Source organism: Bos indicus, chromosome 4 (assembly GCF_029378745.1).
Source record: "Bos indicus isolate NIAB-ARS_2022 breed Sahiwal x Tharparkar chromosome 4, NIAB-ARS_B.indTharparkar_mat_pri_1.0, whole genome shotgun sequence".
NCBI lineage: Eukaryota > Metazoa > Chordata > Mammalia > Artiodactyla > Bovidae > Bos > Bos indicus.
This window is the reverse complement of record NC_091763.1, coordinates 35,899,753-35,925,825: the sequence shown is the minus strand read 5'-3', so window position 1 is coordinate 35,925,825 and position 26,073 is coordinate 35,899,753. Positions and strand designations below refer to the sequence as shown.

The following is a 26,073-nucleotide window of genomic DNA, read 5'->3' as shown; positions in this document are numbered from 1 at the left end:
TTGGTAAAGAGCAGAGGGTATCCTGCTGGGAAAAATGCTTCAAATCTAGTCTGGATTTTGTCCCTTTCCTCAGCTCAGGAAGCAGTATTGCATATCCTGGACAATGAATAACTGCCTATTTACAAAGATAGATGAAAATATCAGTTGAAACATTACAGCTAAAATATTTTAAGTATAATTCAATAAATACACTATTTCTGCTCCACTGAAATTTATGGAGCTTGGTACCACCATGACTGTATGATACACTGTTAAAATGTACATTAAAGTAATGCATAGCTTTTTCTGGAAACATAAAATATATGAATGCAAACATGCATAGGCAAATGTATGTATCTAAACCTGGCAGGGCACCCCAAGCAGAGTTCAACATTTTTTTAAAGTTAGATTAAATTTGTCATGGAGGAAGAAAATCGTTATTAAAAAACTATATTTAACTGAAAAGAAATCATCAAACTTTATTGACTAAAATTAAAAATAGTCATTCGAGATATTCAAAAATAAAATACTGTAATGTAACTAAAAGAAAACCTGAATGTTAAAAAATTTAGATTAATGTCCTTCCAATATTTCATGGATAAACAATAAATGCTTTATATCTTGAATTTAAATCATTTTTACATCAGATAAAACTTTATATTGGTAAACAATGAGACTCTTAAACACTTAGTATAAATATGGATATGCCATATTCTTAAAACTTCTGGATGTAACAACAAGAATCAAGTTTTATTAGAGAATTTGACATAAGGACAATTTTCGTATTTGACACAAGGACAATTATGACATAAGGACATGAGACAACTATTCCCTTAGTATTAAATATGTGAAGGGTCAATACTTTGATAGAGAAATTATTCTTAGATGAAGAGAATAACAGCTTCTTAGTTTAACAGTGGACCATACCATAAAAGTTGGCTCTTTGACTCCAAGGTTTCCCAGCCTCAGCACTGCTGATATTTGGGTGGGGATGGATAGTTATTTATTGTGAGGGACTGAGCATTGCACCATGATTAGCATCATCCTTAATCTCTATGTACTAGACGCCAGTAGCATCCTCCCCCCATGCAGTGACAACAACCAAAAATATGAATACTTTGGGAGCAAAACTGCCTGAAGTTGAGAACCATAATTCCACAGTAATGTTTGACTGATTACATATCCTATTTAAATGTTTATAGAGTTAACAAGAAGGCTGATATTTTAGAGGCCATCTGGTCCTCCTACTTATATGGCAGAGAAACCGAGTGCTAAAGAAGTTGCCACCTGCTCAGAAACCCTCAGCAGTCAGGGTGAACACATCATTAGTGCTACTTCCTATTTTACACATCCTCCCAGACAGAAAGTGTCTGCGATGTTATATGAATTATTTTACACTTGTGAGTAATCCTCTGCTTTGAAATTCACATTCTCATATGTGGTTTTTTTTTTCATTTTATTTTGACAGGAACTTTTGCATTTATTTTATTTACCTTAGAAAATTTTGGCCCATGGGACTTCAGTAATATTACCAAAGAGTCATTACTCAACTCATCTAATTCTGACCCTGTGTTCATTCCATTACAATTACATTATCCTTAATTTAATACTGGGACTTTTAGAATTCTAGATTATCACTGGTTTCTCATATTCTGTCACTTAACCTGTTTCATGATGTTCAAATAATATTAATATACAATTTCTCAGACTACCCAAACTCATCTCATTAAATTCGGTAACATATATAACTTACCTATCTCACAAAATCTTTGTAATATGTTTTAAACACATATATGTGTTAGAAAAACTGAAATAGGGAAAAGTCAAAAGTAGAGCATCCATATTACTTTTCCCTCTCTGTTGATTTAACTTTAATATACTAGAGTGAAAAGGTAGATACTTGTACAACTTATTCATATGACGATATGATATATATTTCCAGTTTTGTACAAATTTGACATGTTTCATTTTATAGTCTAAACTGAATACAACGTGAGTTAGAATTTAGTCATTGTGCTACTGTGAGGGAAAGTCTCATTCTTGATCAAGAATTGTTCTAAAATATAAAGAATCTATGAAAAACAAGAAGTTGAGGAAGAATCATGTACATTTGTTTATTTGTCTGCTTCTAAATGTATTTCATTAACACATTTGCATTAAATTGGGCTATTTGTCTCTCAAAGGCATTGTTACCTTGGATACCAGAGTATAAAATTTTACTTTCCTTTTTATCAAGTAGTGATAAGAACTGCATTTGGCACTAAAAGTTGAACATCTTCTCGCACAACCTAAATTTGATGTAAGTTTTACACTCTTTCCCTCAAGGTGATCTTTCTTTGATGACTATAACTTACCTCCTCTCGATGTTCATCTCCTGACCGCTGGATATACCACTTAACAGATGCTTGCTGGGATTTAGGTATACATTCCAGAAAGGTTGAATTAAATTCAATGCCAAAAATCACCTTTTCATCAGCAGGTTCACTAATGCCTGGAAAGCAAACATAGAATAGGAGATTAACCTAGACCTGATTTTAAAAGCAATGGGAAAACACACTGATTTAGAACAGATGCCATGAGGGAAAGATTCATATACATTATTAAAGAGAAATGAAATTCATAGCATAGTATTTGTTCAGTTCAGTTCAGTTCAGTCACTCAGTCGTGTCCGACTCTTTGAGACCCCATGAATCGCAGCACGCCAGGTCACCCTGTCCATCACCAACTCCCAGAGTCCACTCAGACTCACGTCCATCAAGTCAGTGATGCTATCCAGCCATCTCATCCTCTGTCGTCCCCTTCTCCTCCTGCCCCCAATCCCTCCCAGCATCAGAGTTTTTTCCAATGAGTCAACTCTTCGCATGAGGTGGCCAAAGTACTGGAGTTTCAGCTTTAGCATCATTCCTTCCAAAGAAATCCCAGGGCTGATCTCCTTCAGAATGGACTGGTTGGATCTCCTTGCAGTCCAAGGGATTCTCAAGAGTCTTCTCCAACACCACAGTTCAAAAGCATCAATTTTTCGGTGCTCAGCTTTCTTCACAGTCTAACTCTCACATCCATACATGACGACTGGAAAAACCATAGCCTTGACTAGATGGACCTTTGTTGGCAAAGTAATGTCTATGCTTTTCAATATGCTATCTAGGTTGGTCATAACTTTTCTTCCAAGGAGTAAGCGTCTTTTAATTTCATGGCTGCAGTCACCATCTGCAGTGATTTTGGAGCCCCCAAAAATAAAGTCTGACACTGTTTCCACTGTTTCCCCATCTATTTTCCATGAAGTGATGGGACCAGATGCCATGATCTTCGTCTTCTGAATGTTGAGCTTTAAGCCAACTTTTTAACTCTCCACTTTCACTTTCATCAAGAGGCTTTTTAGTTCCTCTTCACTTTCTGCCATAAGGGTGGTGTCATCTGTATATCTGAGGTTACTGATATTTCTCCTGGCAATCTTGATTCCAGCTTGTGCTTCTTCCAGCCCATAGTATTTGTTACCTATGAGTAAAATGCAAACTCTATCCTAGCATTTCAGTTTTTATTCTTTCATCAATATATTAACTTTTGAAGTTTCTTTTTTAAATAAGAATTCACAAGATATAACTAACATTGAGCCTCTTTGAGTTGCACTGAATAAACTTCAACATCTTTTAACTTTAAATCTTTTAATTTGTAGAAAATAGAACCAATTTTGTAGATAGTTCTGCAATAGAAATTTATTTCACCTTTAAAGAGAAATTCATTATGAACTGGTCCACAGAGCTGACCACAAACTGTATGTTATGACCATATGACATTTCAGTATCAGAAAAGTAAGTGTACTTCTCTATACTTGATGAAATTCTATGATGACGCTAATACACTGGATATTCTAATACTCTGAATCAGGATATTATCTACCCCAAAAAGGTTCTCTTTTATTCAGAGAGGGATATTATAGCCCCACATGCATCTGCAATAAGACAGTCAATGGGAGGCTAAAGGATCAGTGTCTCAGACACCTTCTTCTTATAAATCAACTGCACCATCTGAAATACATTCCATCCAGAGTAGCCAAAGGCTGTGTCCCATGTGTGATCTAAGATCTGCAGCTCAAATTTGATCAAACAAAAAATGACAGCTTCTCAGCCTGGCCCAAACATGCACTTTTTCAACATATATTCAGATGTCTCAATTCTGCAGATGGGCCCACTTAGCATTTTAGGCATAAACCAGAGTAAGGCTTAAGGGACCTAAGTGAATCTTCAATCTAAGCACCCTGAATTATCAGCAAATGGCATGAATGCACATGCATCCAATAGTTAGGTTTCTTTTTTAGAAACTTCTTTTGAACTTATTTGTGTCTTACCAGCAAAGATTAAGTCAAGCATGCTGACCCTATTATGAATTAACCTTATCTAACTGTCAAAATGCATGGATTCCACTTGAAATCTGTAGTCTATCCACTCTCTCTCTCTGCCAACTCAATAGATTATAGCCACGATTTTCAGATAATAAATTCCTAATGCACAGGAAGATCACCAGTGCAGATCAAGGAGAAGAAAGAAATGCATCATTTCACAGTAACAGAGACTGTTTTCCTGAGCAAAGGGAGTTCATGAACAAAGCAGGGAGGATGCAGGCTGATTGTTAGGCGACAGGGCAAGAGCTTGGGAGAAATTCAATTAGATGGATTCAACAAAAGAACTAGTCAATTAAGTAAATGTTAAAATTAGTGAAATCAACTGGAAAAGTGAAATAGTGAGCTGATTATATGAAATCCATCTTCAAATCAGCAGATAGTGACCCTTTGACACAGTCATCCCCACATCAGTTTTACTACAAACTAATTTACTGAATATTCCAATAATGTTTATCTCTGAGTTTAAAATTTTCTATTTGTAAATTTAAACATATATGTGTGTGTTCAAAAGCATCAATTCTTCAGAACTCAGCTGTCTTTATAGTCCAACTCTCACATCCATACATGACTACTGGAAAAACCATAGCTTTGACTAGACGGACCTTTGTTAGCAAAGTAAAGTCTCTGCTTTTTTTAATATGCTGTCTAGGTTGGTCATAACTTTTCTTTCAAGGAGCAAGCGTCTTTTAATTTCATGGCTGCAGTCACCATCTGCAGTGATTTTGGAGCCCCAAAAAATAAAGTCTCTCATTGTTTCCCCATCTATTTGCCATGAAGGGATGGAACCAGATGGCATGATCTTAGTTTTCTGAATGTTGAGTTCTAACCCAACTTTTTCACTCTCCTCTTTCACTTTCATCAAGAGGCTCTTTAGTTCTTCTTCGCTTTCTGCCATAAGGGTGGTGTTATCTGCATATCTGAGGTTATTGATATTTCTTCCAGCAATCTTAATTCCAGCTTGTGCTTCATCCAGCCCAGTGTTTCTCATGATGTACTCTCATATAAGTTAAATAAGCAGGGTGACAGTATACAGCCTTGATGTACTCCTTTTCCTATTTGGAACCAGCCTGTTGTTCCAAGTTCAGTTCTTTTTTTTTTTTTTTCTCTAATTTTATTTTATTTTTAAACTTTACATAATTGTATTAGTTTTGCCAAATATCAAAATGAATCCGCCACAGGTATACATGTGTTCCCCATCCCGAACCCTCCTCCCTCCTCCCTCCCCATACCATCCCTCTGGGCCGTCCCAGTGCACCAGCCCCAAGCATCCAGCATCATGCATCGAACCTGGACTGGCAACTCGTTTCCTACATGATATTTTACATGTTTCATTGCCATTCTCCCAAATCTTCCCACCCTCTCCCTCTCTCACAGAGTCCATAAGACTGTTCTATACATCAGTGTCTCTTTTGCTGTCTCGTACACTGGGTTATTGTTACCATCTTTCTAAATTCCATATATATGCATTAGTATACTGTATTTATGTTTTTCCTTCTGGCTTACTTCACTCTGTATAATAGGCTCCAGTTTCATCCACCTCATTAGAACTGATTCAAATGTATTCTTTTTAATGGCTGAGTAATACTCCATTGTGTATATGTACCACAGCTTTCTTATCCATTCATCTGCTGATGGACATCTAGGTTGCTTCCATGTCTTGGCTATTATAAACAGTGCTGCGATGAACATTGGGGTACACGTGTCTCTTTCCCTTCTGGTTTCCTCAGTGTGTATGTTCAGTTCTAACTGTTGCTCCTGACCTGCATACAGATTTCCCAGGAGGCAGGTCAGGTGGTCTGGTATTCCCATCTCTTTCAGAATTTTCCAGTTTGTTGTGGTCCACACTGTCAAAGGCTTTGGCATAGTCAGTAAAGCAGAAGTAGATGTTTTTCTGGAACTCTATTGCTTTTTTGATGATCCAACAGATGTTGGCAATTTGATCTCTGGTTCCTCTGCCTTTTCTAAATCCAGCTTGGACATCTGGAAGTTCACAGTTCACAAACTGTTGAAGGTTGGCTTGGAGAATTTTGAGCATTACTTTACTAGCATGTGAGATGAGTGCAATTGTGTGGTAGTTTGAGCATTCTTTGGTATTACCTTTCTTTGGGATTGGAATGAAAACTGATCTTTTCCAGTCCTATGGCCACTACTGAGTTTTCCACATTTGCTGGCATATTAAGTGCAGCACTTTCACAAGTGTTTTATTACTATCCATTTTTAAAGGTGCAAAATTTGCATGCAATAATGTTTTTAAAGAGTAGAATATGTATCTTTCATGTAAGTGTAAAACAATTTTAAAGAATATTTTAATCTTTCAGATTGCAAGCAAAAAATTTTTTTTAATAGAGAAATATCTGGAATGTTTCTTCATAATACACTTAGGACATGTCACTGATGTCAGTGCAGCAAGATTATATACAATTAACATTGTTTTAACACTAACATTAATAATCGTGCAGTATCACAGTATATAACAATTGATGAACAAAAGAAGGAAGAAAGAAAACATCTATTTGCCAGTTATTCAAAACTTGATTACCAGGTCAATGCAATGCATATTTATGGTGGGTTATAAGTAACTCATTTCCTCTCTTCTTTACCAAAAACAATTGTTCAAATGTGACCCTTTCTCTTCCTTGAGATTGAAAACCCTTAGTTTGAAAATACCCTCTTAATTTCTACTTTAATTTTCACAATTGATTCTCTATCACTGACTTCTCCTATTCCAATCAATCACCAAACTACCAAAATAAATTACTTTTATTTTTAAAAACAACTTTTCTTAGTAATATGAAATAGTTCCTTATCGCTTACAGGGTAAACACAAACTCCGTAGAATAACATAGGGATGGTCATGAACTTAACCAAACCTATATGAGTCCTTTCTGATTTTAATACTTGTTACTTAATCTACTTAGGAAAGTGTGATTGTTTCTTTAAGGAACAGCTCAAGGGCTATCCCTCTGAGTATCCCTTCCTTCACCTAAGTATGATGCAGACTTTTTTTTTTTTGCCTACCACACTGGCATTACTTTCAATGAAGGGAATATGTTAGTGATTATGGCAGGCAAATTCACCACCTTTATATTCCAGTGACAGAGACAAAGTAATCAAGTGAATGAATAGATAATATAGTATCTGGCTGTGTTATGCAGTACAAGTAAAAATAGCAGATTAGGGAATAATTAGGGATAGAAGGGAAGAAAGGTATTTCAGGTAGGTTGGTCAGAAAGGGTGTCTCTGAGAAATTAACACTGATACTAACATTTCAATCATGGAATAAAACGATGTGAGGATAGAGCCATGTGGACACCTGAAGTGAAGAGTTCTTCAGGTGCAGAGGAAACAAATGCAGACAGGGCTGAGATAGAAACCAGACTAGTGCTTTTGAGAAACTAATTTCAAAAGATCATGGGCTTGCCAGGTGGTTCTAATGGTAAAGAACCCGCCTGCCAATGAAGAAAACATAAGGGACGCAGGTTCGATCCATGGGTCAGGAAAATCTCCTGGAGAAAGGCATGGAAACCCACTCCAGTATTCTTGCTTGGAGAATCCCATGGACAGAGGAGCCTGGTGGGCTACAGTCCAACCCAAAGCGTCTGACATGACTGAAGCAACTTAGCACACACGCACACATAGTCTAAATGTTTACAGCAGCAATATTTACAACAGTTAAGACATGGAAGCAACCTAAATGTCCATCAACAGATGAATGGATAAAGAAGATTTTCATAATGTTCATATACACACATGTATATATAATGGAATAGTACACAGCCATAAACAGAAATGCAATAATGACATGTGCATTTCTGCATGGATGATCCTAGAGATTATCATACTAAGTAGGTCAGAAAGAAGAAGACATATACCATATGTCACTTATATGTGGAACTTAAAATATGACACAAATGAACTTATTAATGAAACAGATTCACCCACACAGAAAAAAGACTAAGGGTTGCCAAGGGGGAAGGGGATAAGGAAGTGATGGATTGAGGTTGTGGGAATAGTGGATACAACTATTATATATTAGAATGGATTAAAAAAAAAAAAAAGGTCCTACTCTATAGAAGATGACCGCTTCTCAGCAGGAAAGCTATGACAAACCTAGACAGTGTGTTGAAAAGCAGAGATGTTACACTGCTGACAAATGTCTGTATAGTCAAGGCTATGGTCTTCCCCGTGGTCACATATGGTTGTGAGAGCTGGACCATAAAGAAGGCAGAGCACCAGAGAGAGTTGATGTCTTCCAACTGTGGTGCTGGAGAAGATTCCTGAGTCTCTTGGACTGCAAGGAGATGAAACCAATCAATCTTAAGGGAAATCAACCCTGAATTGGAGGGACTGATGCTGAAGTTCCAGTATTTTGGTCACTTGATGTGAACAGCCGACTCACTGGAAAAGTCCCTGATGCTGGGAAAGATTGAGGCCAGAAGGAGAAGAGGGCATGAGAGGATGAGATAGCTCAATGGCATCACCAATGCAATGGACATGAACTTGGGCAAACTCCAGGAGATGGTGAGGGACTGGGAGCCCTGGTGTGCCACAGTCTATGGGGTTGCAAAGATCCAGACATGACTGGGTGACTGAACAACAACAATTACTGTATTTCACAGGGAACTATACTCAATATCCTGTTAAACCATAATGGAAAAGATATGAAGAAGAATAAATATATATGGCTTCCCTGATGGCTCAGGTAGTCAAGAATCAGCCTGCCAATGCAGGAGACACAGGTTTGATCCCTGGCTTGGGAAGATTCCCTGGAGAAGGAAATGGCAACCCACTCCAGTGTTCTTGCCTGGAAAATCCCATTGACAGAGAAACTTGGCAGTCTACAGTCCATGGAGTCATAGAGAGTCTGACACAACTTAGCAACTGAACAACAACAAAATAACTAAATCACTTTGCTGTACACCAGAAACTAACACAACACTGTAAATCAACTATACTTCAATTAAAAAAAAAAGCCTCTGATAGTATTGAAATGGATGGTGTTAAGGAGTGAATAGACAGAGATGGAATGTTTAGGTAGTAGAATGAAAAGGAAAGTTAAGAACACTCAGAAGGAGAAGCCTATATGGTAAAAGAAAAACCCGAAGTTTTCCATGTGGTGCCATGAAGCATACCTGTGCTGGGAGACCATCTCTGTAAATGCAAGGACCTGATTTGTAGTGCTTGCTGATTTTTCTGGTATAAGAACTCCCACCATGGCTGATTCAAGGTACCAATGGTTTAAAACCAGCTCAAAAATCCCCTACATAATAAACAATCAGCTCTCATGGGGCCATAAAAACTGGCTCCAGCATATCACTGCACCACTGCATGGAAGCCAAGTGAAGAAAGTGTTTCAGGGACAAGGGAGCTAGAGAGTAATAGTGCGTGCTAAAAAGTGTGCATTGGATTTGGCAAGGGAGGAAATCACTTGGTGATCTTGACAAAAACTGGACTGAGTTAGAGTGGTGATGGTGCTTAGAAAAGGCAATGTACAATGGAGCATAACAAGAAGGGGATGTGATGAAGTGGAGACAGAGATTGTGAGTGCCTTAGGCAGCAACAGTCTTTTATAAGTCCTCATAACATGGCATATATTTTACTTGTTTTTATGTTTGTTGCTCGCTCCCTCCCCTAACACACACTTAAATTTAAAATCCCTGAATGTGCAGGTTGTTTTCTTTTTTGTTCATTTGTTGCCATTTAGTCGCTAAGTTGTTTTCAATTCTTTTGTGACCTGTGGACTGTAGCCCTGCCAGGCTCCTCTATCCATGGGGTTTTCCAGGCAAGAACACTGGAGTGGGTTGCCATTTCCTTCTCTCGGGAATCTTCCTGACCCAGGGATGGAACGTGCATCTCCTGCATTGGCAGGAGGATTCTTTACTCCTGAGCATTTCCACCGTACCTAAAACAGTCCCTGCTAATCTCATATGCACGTGTGAAAACCTGTATGCACAGCACACAGTAATGATTGCTAAATAAAACACAGGCTGTTACAGTGAGTCACCTGCACGCTGGAACAAGAAAACAAACGTCCTATTCTGGACTAGAGCTTGTTTTTCAGAAGAATGATACTTTAAATTATAAACAATTGTTTTGTTTTTAAATTAAGAACACTCTGCCAGACCACCAGTTACAGACTATGAAATGTGGGTTGTTTATTCAGTGGTGGGTGGTTACTCACATTGTGATGACGGGAAGGCAGTTCCGCTCTTCCTCCAGTTGCATGTGTGTTTGTGTGTGTGCATGCACTTGTGTGCATGTATTTTCTATCTGAAGGCAGAGCTTGAGAGTGGAAAGTAATTAAAGCTCTGGAATATACACGTTTACAGATTGTATTCTCTGTTACCAGAGTCACTCAACAGACTTTCTCTCAATTTTCTACTCCTCCCTTCTCACACTCAGACTTTCAAGATCCTCCCTTCTTTGACATTTTCTCTGAATAATACAGCCTCTGGTGATTGCTCATTTTTTTTTTCCCCCTAAACTCCCACATCACGATTTGTACCTTATGACGTCTCCCCAAAGAACTGTAAGTTATCTAAGGAGTCTCTTAGTCTCAAAGTATGACCGGGTCAATTATATGCACGTGGAACTCACTTAATAAATATTTACTGATTGAATGGTACATGAATTAATAAGTGAATACAAATAATGCACAGGCTACCTAAAGTTTCTTTCCAATTAAGTCCAGCCCTTTTATCAAACTTTTCTTGGAGGGTCTCTTCTGGGACGGTCTAAATGTCCGTATGTTTTGGACTATATTCTGCTTTATCTCTAATGGTAGTTTCAAACTTTACAAGGATGGACAAGGCAGTAAAAAAGGAGGGAAAAGGTATAGGAATTTTAAAAGCCATATGAAACAAATAACAATATAACAAAGAATTATATTCGCTTAGGCATGTGAACAGGGGGCTGATTTATTTCTATTGCTTTTCCAGAGCACAAGAGTTACACAAAATGGGATCTTCCTACATAAAAGATGTTTTAAGTCATATAATAAAAAAGACACACAAAGATCAGGCTTACAGTTTTCAATGGGAGTAAAGAATAGTAGACCTATACTTACTGTCTTCTATGTCCCAGCACTGGGTGATTGGGTCCCCATACTTCACATCTTGGCGTCTAGCTCGCCTATGGAAAAGGGATTAAACTGTTTAGAACTTCAAGCATGATATCTGGAATATAAAAAGTCTACATCTAATACTAATAACAGTAGCAGAAGCAGAACTGTACTTGTTTCACTGCTTAACTTAAATGCAGGTCAGTATTCCAATCACTGCAACATTAATCCAAGTAATACTAGTTAGGTAGAGTCCTAACAGAATGGATCTTGTTTTAGCAATAAGATGATCTGCATTTTATTTAGCCACCACAATTTTTCTTTGATTTTGACAAATTATTCAGTATAACAGGTTGAATATAAATGTGCTCCAGTTTTTATTTACACTCAATGGCGGGGGGTAACTATTTGTATCTTCTTTTTTCAGTGTAATAAGATATAAAAGAGCTTTAGTCAGTGGGTAAGAAAGTACACATAAGTATAAAATGCTTTATCATACGAAGATTCATTATTTATGTGATTAAACAACAAGATAGATATTATTTGAAACAGAAGTACAAGTTTGAAATGGCATGAATGGCTAGATGTTATTTCTATCTACTGACACAGTTCACAATGTTTCTCTCATAGTGGTGCTAATAATAGTAACAATAAAATAATGGCCTTGTACATTATTGTCACATGTTTTCCTGAAGAGAAAATGATAACTATTGTATATTAAAAAATCTGCTACATCTAAATTAAATAAATCTTACACTCAGTGTGCAGTTTCATTTGCTTTGGCTATTTTATGTTGCCACATCAGAGATCACAGATGTCACAATGAACATTCTGTGATACTAGGGTGTTCCTTAAGGGAAACATTGACTGGATGACAGTCTTGTGGAAGATTCATCTATCATACACATTTTTTGGCTCGCACAAACATTATGTTAGGTAAGGGAGAACATCACAGTGGCATGTCTGCAAGCTCAGAGATGCAGTCCTGGGAAATACAAAAAGAAAAAAATATGATGGTATAAGGTACATAAGGTACATAAGGTCAAGAATGTTTTTAAATCTTGGATTCATAAGGAACAGGATCAATTCATCAAACTGAAGGCTCATTACCAACTAATGAGCATTCTTGTTTTTTAGGTTCTAGAAAAGAAAAGCATTGCCCAAAGATTACCTAGGATGAGTATATTCTTCGTCAAAAACTAACAAAAATGTTGTGATTTTTTACTTTAAACTTAGATTCAATTCAGAGATTTCAGAGAATATAAAAAAGTCTTGGCATTGTGTCTGTTTTTGTACTATACATTCAATCTGAGATACTAGAATTTACAATTTAACAGATCAGTTAACTTTCAAAAAATAGAAGTAAATATATAGTAGTAGGACTATTGTATGCTCACCTGCTATCTTGTTAAGACCTAAAGATTAAAAAAATATATATATATACAGTTTGCTGACATTTTACCTAGAACAAAATATACTTTGGGTGATACTTTAATAAATAGTGTTACTGTAAACCATATTTTAAAATAATGATATTTTAATATATCAGCCACCATAACTCATATTAATGAGCACTCAGGTTGTTTCCAATAATTTTGCTATTGAAAACAGTGCTGAAATGAGCAAACATATAATTTGCGGTACTTTTTTGCCTGTGTGTGTGTAAATAAATTCCTAGCCAGGATACTGTTGGCCTACAATGACATTACTTTTAAGAGTACATAAAGCAATAAGTTACAAACAGTGGGACATAGTTTGATATTTAAGCATATCTGGGTGGCAGAAATTGGCCAAGTTGGAGTAAAAGCAAAATTCCACATAACCACTGGGATGTACTGTAAGCTGTATATAATCTACAGTATTACAAAAACATACATTAAGTACAAGCTGGAATCAAGATTACTGGAAGAAATATCAATAACCTCAGATATGCAGATGACACCACCCATATGGCAGAAAGTGAAGAGGAACTAAAAAGCCTCTTGATGAAAGTGAAAGTGGAGAGTTAAAAAGTTGGCTTAAAGCTCAACATTCAGAAGACGAAGATCATGGCATCTGGTCCCATCATTTCATGGCAAAGAGATGGGGAAACAGTGGAAACAGTGTCAGACTATTTTTTGGGGCTCCAAAATCACTGCAGATGGTGACTGCAGCCATGAAATTAAAAGACGCTTACTCCTTGGAAGGAAAGTTATGACCAACCTAGATAGCATATTGAAAAGCAGAGACATTACTTTGCCAACAAAGGTCCGTCTAGTCAGGGCTGTGGTTTTTCCAGTGGTCATGTACAGATGTGAGAGTTGGACTGTGAAGAAAGCTGAGCGCCGAAAAATTGATGCTTTTGAAATGTGGTGTTGGAGAAGACTCTTGAGAGTCCCTTGGACTGCAAGGAGATCCAGCCAGTCCATTCTAAAGAAGATCAGCCCTGGGTTTTCTTTGGAAGGAATGATGCTAAAGCTGAAACTCCGGTACTTTGGCCACCTTATGCGAAGAGTTGACTCATTGGAAAAGACTCTGATGCTGGGAGGGATTGGGGGCAGGAGGAGAAGGGGACGACAGAGGATGAGATGGCTGGATGGCATCACCGATTTGATGGACATGAGTTTGAGTAAACTCAGGGAGTTGGTGATGGACAGGGAGGCCTGGTGTGCTGCAATTCATGGGGTCTCAAAGAGTCGGACACGACTGAGTGACTGAACTGAACTGAACTATGAGTATATATGTATTTATAAATATGGGAAGAAAGGAAGAATGTACAAAGGCTAGAATAGTAAAGAAAGCAAACTTTTTGTGCTTTCTGACAAAGATGAAGGCAAAGGATATAAACAATTATCAGAATTTTTTAAAGCTCTGAAATCAAGAGTTATCAGTTAAATCCATTAAACCTGTAACGGGCTTCATTGATCAAGCTTGCTTTAATTGTTGCTACAAAAAGGTGCATATCTCCAAGCCTCGGGTAACCTGAACAAATAAACTTTTTGTCCAAGCTGTTGGAGTTGGGTGTGTCCTGTTTGAGCTCTAGCCAGTTAGGGCATTGCCTTTCCCTCTGGGCATGTGAGAGTGTCCAGTGACCTTTTGACATCAGAGGCCAAAACTCTACCCTCCGAGCATGCATCCCAGGAAGAAGCCTGTAGCTTAGTTCCATCTGCACAGGCCATTGCTTATCTCACCTTTTCTATCTCCAGTTACCTTTCCTAGGCTCCCCAGGTCTCACGTTTATCTCATACACATCCTGAGTCTCTCACCTTTGGGGAGGTGGATTTGAGACTTGTTTCCTGTCTCCTCGCTTGACTGCCTCATGAATAAACCCCGTTCTCTGCTGCAAACGTTGGTATCTCCACGACTGGCTTGCTGTGTGTCAGACAAACAAACCTGCTGTGGTAAAACCTCCACATTTCTAGATTTCAGAACATTCTATTTTATCCTCCTTAAATTTAGCTTTATGAAAAACTATAAAACACTTACGTTATAATATCCCTACCATAGACCATGTTTCCTGTATGTTTTGTCTTTAAACTAACTACAAGAGAAATTGGCCAACTTTTACTCACAACTTCATGTGAGCTGTTCGTCATGTAAAGTGGAAGGCTTCCTCTTAACGTGAGGTGATGCTCACCTTTTTGAAGTGGGCACATATTGAGAGCATGCATGTCCATCCCAGGCACAGTAGGGGTCTCGGGCAAGACAACAGTCTGCGCACGCTTTCCCATAAGTGTTGCATCTGTGCAAGGAAAGCTGAACCAATCCGTCTCGGGAACCAACATACAATTGTTGCTGCAAATCAGGCAAAACAAATGCATTAGAAGCATCTTTCAGCCTACTCTTAAGAACTTCCCTTTCTTGAATATCATATCACAGATCTAAATCTGTCTCCTCGGGTGCCACAGGAAGAGTAAGATAAGTCAGTCTTCAGTCTGGCTGGATGGTGGTTTGAAGGTGTTGATCCTGAATTGGACAGCATTCTATAGAGCTAGAGTAACCTTGGCAGTAATTTCAGAAGGTAAAAAACCAGCTGCTAGACTGAGGAATTAAGATGTCAAATTCTTTCTCAATAGTTGAAAATACACTTTGGTAGATTATATCAAGCACAGATGCTATAGGCAACACTGTCGGTCTTCTCCTGCCATAAGAAATGACCAAAAGGAGGTTTCTAGAACTTTTTCTGTGGTTTTAACTAACCATTTCATTTGCTAATGAAGTATGGATCCCTGAAGGAAAATGAGTTATAAATGAGAGAGAAAGTATTTGGTATCACTGTGAAGAAAGTATTAAGGAGGCTTATGGGATGCTGTATCACACGTAAAAGCCTGCAGGATACTGACAACTCAGCAAATGAAATTACATTTTGAAAATAAGTCCTAAAAATAAGGCACCACATCCTCACATCCTTACATGAATCTATTTGAGGACATGTGGTGGTGGCAGAGGGGAGGGATCATCCAAGTGAACAAGCCATTGTCTGTGTCTTCAAATGACATGTGGTCAAGTCTAGCAGACATACCAAACTTTAAATGGAGGGGAAAAAAATCTAGAAATAGATACTGGCACAAATAACAGATGTGTACTCCACCTATAGCAATCTGTCTTATATCCCTACCAGCCACTAATCTGCCAGTTAAGACTTCCAAGAGGCTAAATGCATATATTGTTTAGTATTTATTTTACTATATAATTCTCTATAATGTCCTTGAAACTCTTCCTTTTCTCCTGTTCTCCCTCTTTATTTCTGTCTAAGATTTCTGTTTTGTTTGATGACTCCTTTCTCTGCAGTGAATGTTGGGTTTCCTTCTTTTCAGTTCTCTTCTTCCTGTACAAAGACTCAGTGGTATCTTGAAAACAACATAAATATGCACATACTGATTCCCCAAATCTACGCTTCCTACCGTATCTTTCTTTTTCTTTTAGCTGTGTGGTATGTGGAATTCTTAGTTCCCCAACCAGGGATGGAACCTGTGCCCCTTGAAGTGGAAGCATGGAGTCTTAGCCACTGGACCACCAGGGAAGTCACTTCCTACCCTACCTGACCAAGAAACAGCATCCCAGTCACCCAAGGCACAAATCTGGGAGTTGTCTCTGAATCTTCCTTCACTCTCATTCCATCTGCCACCTTATCTCTCCATTCTCTCATACAGAACTCTCTAATCTACTTCCTCCTCCCTCTCCACTGCCTTTGTCTCAAGTCCTTATCATCTCTTTCCAGGATCACTTGTAAGTGTCCTACTATTACCCCAGGACTCAATCCATCTTCCACACTGCCACACCAGACTGCTCTCTCTAAGAGGAAAATCTTACCATGACACCCTCCTGCTTAAAATCTTTCAAGGTTTTCACTGTCTTGGATAAACATGTCAAACTTCTCAGGAGGGCATCCATGCAAAGATGTGTCTACTCTTCTGCTGTTTTACTTCCCCAGGTTCCTTTCTAGTCTCCTTGCTCCATAAGCATAGGTATGCTCTTTGCTCCAACTGTACACAAACTTAGCAGGATAAGTTACAATCTTTCACTCTTTACACCTTTTCAAGTGTTCCCCACTCCTACTTGGCTTCTCCATCCCATCCTTCTTTCTGTCTGATTAACTGCAAGAGCTTTCATAGCTCAAGTTGCCTTTCTCTTAGCTTCCTCCCCCTGCTCCCCTGACCCTCTTTTCCATCAGTTCCTCTCTTTTCCGTCTCCTAGTACATGGTTCCATTTTTGCACTACTGTGTTTGCATGGGCCTTTGCCTTTCAGTTCCACAAGAGTTTCTAGAGATGAAGACTTATGCCATTCATCCATTTCTGTACCCTCCAAGGACAGTAGCAGGCCTTCAGGAACTAAATGTTGAATGAATGAACAAATTAACAGAAAGGACTGAAGAAGAAATCTACTTGGATATTTTCCTAATAATCCTTGTATCATACTAAGTGTACTTACTCTATGGATTAAGACAATTTTAGCAACAACTTAATGTTGAACATATTACCTATCATGTGTTTTACTTATATATCTAGAGTATGTATCGAAATGGTAATGCAAGTCTGAACCTCTTGAATCAACTGGGGTTTGGGGTATCATATCCAAGAACTGAGACATCATATTAAATATTATTATTGTTATTATTAGCTACCATCTACTTTACAGTTAGAAAGTTCCAGCTCTCTGTCTAGAATTTTGCATATACCATCCAATTTATTAGGAGGTAGATATTATTCTTCTAACTTTACTGTTGAGGAAATTGACTCCTGGAGTAAGATATTAAGTAGAAGGTTGGAGGTTAACTATTGGGCTGTTTTCCACTGCAGTCTAACTCCTACACTCCCTGATTAAAAACCATTTTTAATGTTTAGTGCTAGTATTCTATTGTTACATGAATTACTTTACAGCCTTGACAGAATGGCATTCTCATGAGACTAGGGAAGTGAGCTCAATTTTCAAGAGCCAAAGAAAGGGAGAATGTATTATTCAATTAATGAAATTGGGTTCCATGTCTCCTAAGGCAAGGCTGAAACAATGCCCAATAATCAGTTACAAAAGAAACAATCTAAAGCTTTTTATAGATTTATAATTTAACTTCCTGCCTCAGAGGATTTTCCCTAAAACAAACTTTGATTCAAACAGTCTTCCTTTTGTGGCTAATTTTTACACAAAAATTAGAAAGTACCTGCTTCAGAGACAACTCCATGTTCAAGATGATTGATGAATGCTGAAAATAGAAATTAACTGTTAGTAATCACGAACAGTCTTTTATAGTAGCCAATATTTTATCTTGTACCAAAGATAATTGGAGTAAACTTCAAGGCTCTTTTATGTAGAGGAGAAAAAGATCTTAATGTTTGCTATTTCCTTTCCATGTGCAGTGATTCAACCTTAATAAAAATTATCAAAATAGTTTCTTATTAAAGAAAAATTACCTAAATATATGTGAAGGCATTCTGCATTGCAAATTGTTCCCAGTTACCCATAAGGTTTCTCCCTCTTCTGACTTTGCTTATCTTAACTGCTTCCACATAATTCAAACTAGTGTTGACAAGAACATCTCCATAATTATTTATTGCCTCTTTCTGCTCTCACTTAGATCAGTAGTTCAAAACTTGTTCAAGTAGCAGAATTCTAAAGAGTTATAGTGCTCCTTGTGAATGAGCATATGCTTTATAGAACCCTATACAACATGATGTGTATAATTTCATGGGGAGAAAGTTTTATTTGTAGGAAATACATTTCTATGCAAGCAACATAAAATTTAAAATATGAACAGAAAAGTTCTCAAACTAAGAATGATGGGATGTTTAAAATTCTTTTCATCTATCATCAATCTTTCCCCATATATTAATTTCTCAAAATAGATATAAGAAATTTAAGGAAGTATATGAAAGAAAGGAAAAGAAAAATGTTAAATGAGGAAGTTCTATCAAATAATTTTTTAAAATGAATTAAGCAGACAGGTTCATTGTTTAATCTGAAGAGTGGAATCCTTCCAAACAATTCCTCTTGACCACTAACAACCACTGAACAGACTCAGTCTAACATGCCTACATGTGTTGTGGGGGCTTTATTTGGCCTCTGGGTTCACACTTATATTTGACATTGACTTCTCCCTTGGGAACTACCCAAGGCTTTGTTTTCAGTAGATGGCAGACAGCAGGTCTTGTTCTTGTTAACTCCTGGACCACTAGTATCATCACGGTGTAAACAGGAACCAGTGGAACCCGGCATGTTAATTAACTTGAGCCCCTCTCAGTGGAGGGTCTATTCTCTTTTATGACAATAGATGTTCACATGGAAACAGTATAGTTTAATAAGTTGTCTCAACAAAAATGTTACAAAAGATGCAACATATTTTTCAAAAGCTCTTCTAAGAAATGCAACTTTATTTCTAATTTCATTTTTAGAAAATAACTTTGAACTGAATCTCACTGAATATCTACAAAGAATGCCACAATTCAGATTTACTGTTAAAAGTCTAAGGATATTCCCCAAATCTGGAGAACTATTATTTTAGGTCTACTAATGTTTTGGGCGATTGAGAGGAACTTAGCATACATAAAGATTTACTATCATGCAATTAAAAAAAAAAAAAATCCTTATACAAATGCAGGGAAACATGATTTATATACTTTTCAGTTTTCTCAAATTCAACTGAGGAAAAACTGAAAAGTAAAATTTATAAAGCAGAAAAGCATCTGGATAGTAAAAGAGATCCCAGGCTTTCATCTACTGTACTGATTTGTCTGAGCATAAGCTTGGAAAACTCAGTCATGAGGGGTAGTCCCAGGAGTCCCAATCTCAGTTATATTCTACAGGGGAAAGTGAGTCCTACTTTGGTTGCTTTTTAAACTTTTTTCCTTCACTTAAGGAAACAAAAAATAAAGGAGTTAACTGCAAAGACTTCTCCAGAAAAAGTGATGATATATTGAGACAAACACGTCCCATATAAGAACTGCTTAGGTTCACTGTCTCTTCTCCCGGAACTCTGGCCTAAGTCTTACCTTGAATATCTGTAACTCCTCCAGTACTACCTCTTCTATATTCCACTTCTCCTTTGAAATGCTGACAACTTTTAGGACTGTTCCAATGTCTGAAAAAATACATTACCCATGATTCTTATGTTTCTACTTCAATGTTTAAACATTTATTAGCAACCTTCACATTGCTCCCCTCATTTTTTTTTCTTAATGCCTTTCAAGAAATCAGGTTAAATAAAGCATGCAAGAAATGAAGCTTAATTTATTAATATATGATTCTCCTCTTCTGAAATATTATAGCTTTCAGCTCATAGAACATATGTTTATAAATAAAATATTAAAAGACACATACTTGGAGTGTATTCCTAGCACAGGAATATCTATGTCTCCTTTAAAACTTAGTTGAAATGACAACAAAAGAGAAACATCATTTGAGGTATCTATATGAGAAAAGTGGCCACTACTAATCAAATGTATTTAACTGACAGAAACATTAATGGGCTAGAAAGTAAAGTTTTTATCGAAAATTATTTTAGAATTTTAAATTATCACAAGATTAATAATACATTGCAGTTCCACAAGGTGGCATGTAATTACAGAAAGATGATCAAAAGAACATTTTAGAAAAAGAAAAAAAATTTCCATTTGGAGATTAATGTCTAGACTGACCTGTATAAAAATAAATTAAAAATAGTTGCTTATAAACTTCTGAGCACTGTGGTCGGAGTATGTAAACATGTATGGTAATAATCCTGTTTGTACAAAGCAGCGTGAATTGTTTTTAAATGATTCTAGAATCTTTGAAAAATATTAAATATACATTTTCCAAATACCATATTTGGAAATAAGTCTACCTCAGTATCCTTATAATTTTCTCAATAAAAGTTAGGTAGTACCACCTAGTGGCTAAATGGCTTTTCTGACTCAGAAATGTTGAAGAGCTAGGAATGAGCTTCGGGTGGGCCATGCAATTAAGAGGCAAACTCATTAGAATTAATGACAAACTAATTATTTCATGTTTTGATGCTTCAGTAGTAATCTCTGTAGTCTGGAAAATGCCACTTTTTTTCCCTGGGCCTTGGTACCACCATCTGCAGCATAATCAGGTTTGACAATAGGCGTTCTTGAATGCTTCCTAACTTTTGTAAAACCAATACACTTTTAGAAGTAAAATTATCCTAAAATTGTTTTAGGATAGTCCTAAAAACCTTTTTTAGTAAAAGTGTCAATTTCTTCAAAACTCATCAAAATTCTATTTTTTTTAAGCAATGCTTGATTCATCAAATTATACATTATCCAGATGCAGTGCTTTTGTTTTAAAAATACATGCTATTTTTATTGCCATTAGAATTCACAGTACATTATTAGATATTACTTTTTTGAAATGCACCAAATAATATTTCTTTTCCTAGAAAAAGTAATCATTTTAATAAGCTGGCAGTCAAAAAGTAAATAAAATGGGTTCTAATAATGAATAATTAATCCAGAAAATTCAAGGGCAGGAAAAATAATTACCAAGAAGTTCTTACTTTAAGTTATTTACAAATTAATGATTAACTTTTTTGAAAAGCCATCTTATATCAGCTAAGTCAGGGATTCTCAAAACTGGGTGAAGGGATCCTTTGGGATAGAATTGTCAAATATCTCTGTAGAAAGAAAGAAATGTGAAGTTTGAAGATAGAGAAACTTTTCTTTGCCTACTTGTTTTAGTCCATAGTCATTCAGCAAATATGTATTGAGCACCTCATCTATAGCAGGCACACTGCATTTGTATTACAGAAATATGTTTTGAAATCTCACACAACTCAAATGGAAGCTGGAAGATAGGTATGATGGTCAATTAAAAGCACTTGTTATGCAAGTTAAAAAAAAAAACAGTGATGAGGTATGAACTAATAATTACTCATTTTGATTTTGATCAGTAGACTTTTCTGAATTTTTTGTTTGTCTAATGAAAAATTCATGTGAAAGAAAGCATAACCTGGCCCTAGCATACCTGTTCCAAGAAACATCACATCATACTGGCCATCTTCTGCGACGACGTGATCCACCACGATCTGTGTCAGTCTGTAATCCACATTGATTCGTTTGAACGTTGGTCGTCCCAAAACTGGATATACTGATTTATACATCACAGGGTGCCGCTTTATGAAACTGATGACATCATCTGGAAAATCTCGGGTGGATTTGATCAGTGGGTCATAGGTTTTGCTTGGACACTGAAAAGAAATGAGGCGGGGAGTAAAGACATTATTCATGCACCTGAGAAAATTTCATTTACTTTCAAAGTTTATTACTGGTAATATTAAAGGAATGGTCAATAGGATCAACATGAACTCACATCAAGATATAAATACATACAGTTCGCCGTGAGTGTATTTAAATCAAGTTTTTGCTTTCAAAAATATTCTAAAATATTACAAAGAAATATTATTCAGCCACACAAAAAATGAAATCTTACCATTTGCAACAACATAGATGGACCTCGAGGGTATTATGCTAAGTGAAATAAGTCAAAGAAAGAAAGATAAATACTGTATGATCTCACTTATATATGTGTAATCTAAACAATGGGACAAACAGAAGAGCTCGTAGATACAGAGAACAGATTGGTGGCTGCCAGAAGTTGGGGGTGAGGGATGGGCAAAATGGGTGAAAGGAGTCAAAAGGTATAAACCTCTAGCTATAAAATAAGTCCTGGTGATGTATGGTGGCTATTAGTTACAGACACTGTATTACATATTTGAAAGTTGCTAAGAAAATAAATTTTAAAAGTTCTGATCAAGAGAAAAAAAAAATAACTATGGATGGCAACTGATGCTATCTACACCTATTGTGATCATCTTTCAGTTCAATTCAGTCACTCAGTGGTGTCTGACTTTTTGCGACCCCATGAACTGCAGCACGCCAGGCCTCCCTGGCCATAACCAACTGCCGGAGTCTACCCAAACCCATGTCCATTGAGTCAGCGATGCCATCCAACCATCTCACCCTCTGTCGTCCCCTTCTCCTCCCGCCCTCAATCTTTCCCAGCATCAGGGTCTTTTCAAATGAGTCAGCTCTTTGCCTCAGGTGGCCAAAGTATTGGAGTTTCAGCTTAAACATCAGTCCTTCCAATGAACACCCAGGACTGATCTCTTTTAGGATGGACTGGTTGGATCTCCTTGCAGTCCAAGGTACTCTCAAGAGTCTTCTCCAACACCACAGTTCAAAAGCATCGATTATTCTGTGCTCAGCTTTCTTTGTAGTCCAACTCTCACATCCATACACGACTACTGGAAGAACCATAGCCTTGACTAGACAGACCTCTGTTGACAAAGTAATGTCTCTGCTTTTTAATATGCAGTCTAGGTTGGTCATAACTTTCCTTCCAAGGAGTAAGCGTCTTTTAATTTCATGGCTGCAATCACCATCTGCAGTCATTTTGGAGCCCTCCCAAAATAATCAGACACTGTTTCCCATCTATTAGCCATGAGGTGATGGGCCCAGATGCCATGATCTTAGTTTTCTGAATGTTGAGGTTTAAGCCAACTTTTTCACTCTCCTCTTTCACTTTCATCCAGAAGCTCTTTAGTTCTTCACTTTCTGCCATAAGGGTGGTGTTATCTGCATATCTGAGGTTATTAATATTTCTCCTGGCAATCTTGATTCTAGCTTGTGCTTCTTCCAGCCCAGCGTTTCTCATGATGTACTCTGCATTTAAGTTAAATAAGCAGGGTGACAATATACAGCCTTGACGTACTCCTTTTCCTATTTGGAACCAGTCTGTTGTTCCATGTCCAGTTCTAACTGTTGCTTCCTGACCTGCATACAAATTTCTCAAGAGGCAGGTCAGGTGGTCTGGTATTCCCACCTCTTTCAGAATTTTCCACAGTTTATTGTGATCCACACAGTCAAAAGCTTTGGCATAGTCAATAAATCAGAAATAGATGTTTTTCTTGAACTCTCTTCCTTTTCCCATGATCCAGCAGATGTTGGTAATTTGATCTCTGGTTCCTCTGCCTTTTCTAAAACCACTTGAACATCTGGAAGTTCATGATTCACATATTGCTGAAGCCTGGCTTGGAGAATTTTGAGCATTACTTTACTAGTGTGTGAGATGAGTGCAATTGTGCAGTAGTCTGAGCATTCTTTGGCATTGCCTTTCTTTGGGATTGGAATGAAAACTGACCTTTTCCAGTCCTGTGGCCACTGTTGAGTTTTCTCAACTTGCTGACATATTGAGTGCAGCACATTCACAGCATCATCTTTCAGGATTTGAAATAGCTCAACTGGAATTCCATCACCTCCATTAGCTCCACTAGTTTGTCGAGATGCTTCCCAAGGCCCACTTGACTTCACATTCGAGGGTATCTGGCTCTAGGTGAGTGTGAGTGATCACACCATCGTGATTATCTGGGTCGTGAAGATCTTTTTTGTACAGTTCTGTGTATTCTTGTCACCTCTTCTTATTATCTTCTGCTTCTGTTAGGTCCATACCATTTCTTTCAGTGTATACAAATATCAAATTATGTTATACACATGAAACTAATATACTATATGTCAATTATACCTCAATGAAACATTAATAGTGCACACATTTTAAATCTTTTATCCATGTCCATTTGGGCTCCAGTTTTTGAAATAGTCTTTTTTAGTTGTGTTAGCATAGGTGAAAATTGGTAATTCCCATCCATATCTTTTCTTCCAAGAAGTATAACTTCAGAAAACTGACTATAAAACCCCCGTGATAGATATTTCTATTGCCTTTTACACTGTTCTCTTCTTGAATTCAGATCTCAAAAGACAACTGTCTTAACTTGTTGGCAGATGGAATGGCTAATGGTCATCAAAGAGATCCTTACAAAACAAAGTATCCTGCTTATTAAAGTTCAAAAGAAACATCTAAATTGTATCCATTTATCTGTATTTTCTAAAGTTTCCAAAATGAGCTCTATTTTTTACAAAGGTACATGAAATTTGAGTTGAAAGAAAGTTATTTACAAACACCATTATTTTCAACTTCCTTTAATTAATGTTTAATTTCAGTTTTAAATTAAAACCATGATTGTTAAAAAATAAAATGGAACTAATCAACATGTCATAAAATTACTTGTAAAACAGCTTTAATAGTTTGACATTATAATCATTTAGCTTTTCATAACTGGTGTGAAAATTTACTGTGAACAATTCAGCAGTTCAACAGCTCTTCCCCTAAACGATCTGTGGAGAAACCCTCAGGGAATTTTCACTTGTCTACCATCTCTTCAAGTGTACCTTTTGGCATCCACTAATTCAATAGTTAGTATACACTGCCCCCTGGTGGTAAAAGTAAAAATTTTACACTGCTACAAATTAAATGAATTCGATGTGCCTCTATCCAAAATTATGAAAAGGGAATTGCTTCATATTTGACTTTTTTCATCAAATATCTCCCCTCCCACAAACTAAATATACTTTATTTTATTATAGTTTAGGAATTTATCTCAGAATAATGCTGTTGTTACACTTGAATTCTTAATTGGCTAATACATTTCTTTTGGGAATGAAAAAATTTAGCTATATGAGGAAAGCATCGAAAAGAAAATGAGCAGTATTAGGAAAGTTTATAAGAGAGTCTTGCTTTCTCCATATTTTAGCTCTTCAACAAGTTGGAATCATAATCTGCACTGAACTGAGTTGTTTATATCCAGTACTTCCCTGGTGGCTCAGAGGTTAAAGCGTCTGCCTCCAATGCGGAAGACCAGAGTTCGATCCCTCGGTTGGGAAGATCCCCTGGAGAAGGAAATGGTAACCCACTCCAGTATTCTTGCCTGGAGAATCCCATGGATAGAGGAGCCTGGTAGGCTACAGTCCATGGGGTTGCAAAGAGTCGGACACGACTGAGCGACTTCACTATCACTACACTAATTAAAATCCTGTCAAGGCTGAATTTGTACTTCTCAGTGAAAGCATTCACCAGGGTCATTCTATGGAACTAAACATACTAGAGTTAGTCACAATAAATGACCCTGACCTTAAATTTACAGCAATAAAATTGTAATAGCTCACCAAATTATAAGAAATATCAAAGAAGTTGTAATTTAAAAAAAATCTGTTAGTGATTTTCCATAAATAACTTAAGAATATATTTATCTGTCATAAAAATCTTGCATGTGAAAAGAAACTGATCTTCTCTTGATCAGTTTTATTGTCTTGTCCCGGATCTGCACTAAAG

The 26,073-nt window shown here is 37.0% G+C and overlaps 1 protein-coding gene across 2 annotated transcripts in view; it reads right to left on the bottom strand.

Moving 5' to 3' along the window:
• Positions 1–26,073, bottom strand: part of SEMA3D (semaphorin 3D) — a 230,242-nt gene that overhangs the window by 9,581 nt on the left and 194,588 nt on the right. For both annotated transcript variants that reach the window (XM_019958589.2, XM_070787656.1), the window contains 6 exons: positions 21,874–22,096; positions 19,902–19,990; positions 18,077–18,118; positions 15,055–15,212; positions 11,445–11,509; positions 2,334–2,470 (listed from right to left, as the gene is read on the bottom strand). In XM_019958589.2, coding sequence (XP_019814148.1) covers positions 2,334–2,470; positions 11,445–11,509; positions 15,055–15,212; positions 18,077–18,118; positions 19,902–19,990; positions 21,874–22,096 — 714 coding nt within the window. The remainder of the gene's footprint in view (positions 1–2,333; positions 2,471–11,444; positions 11,510–15,054; positions 15,213–18,076; positions 18,119–19,901; positions 19,991–21,873; positions 22,097–26,073) is intronic.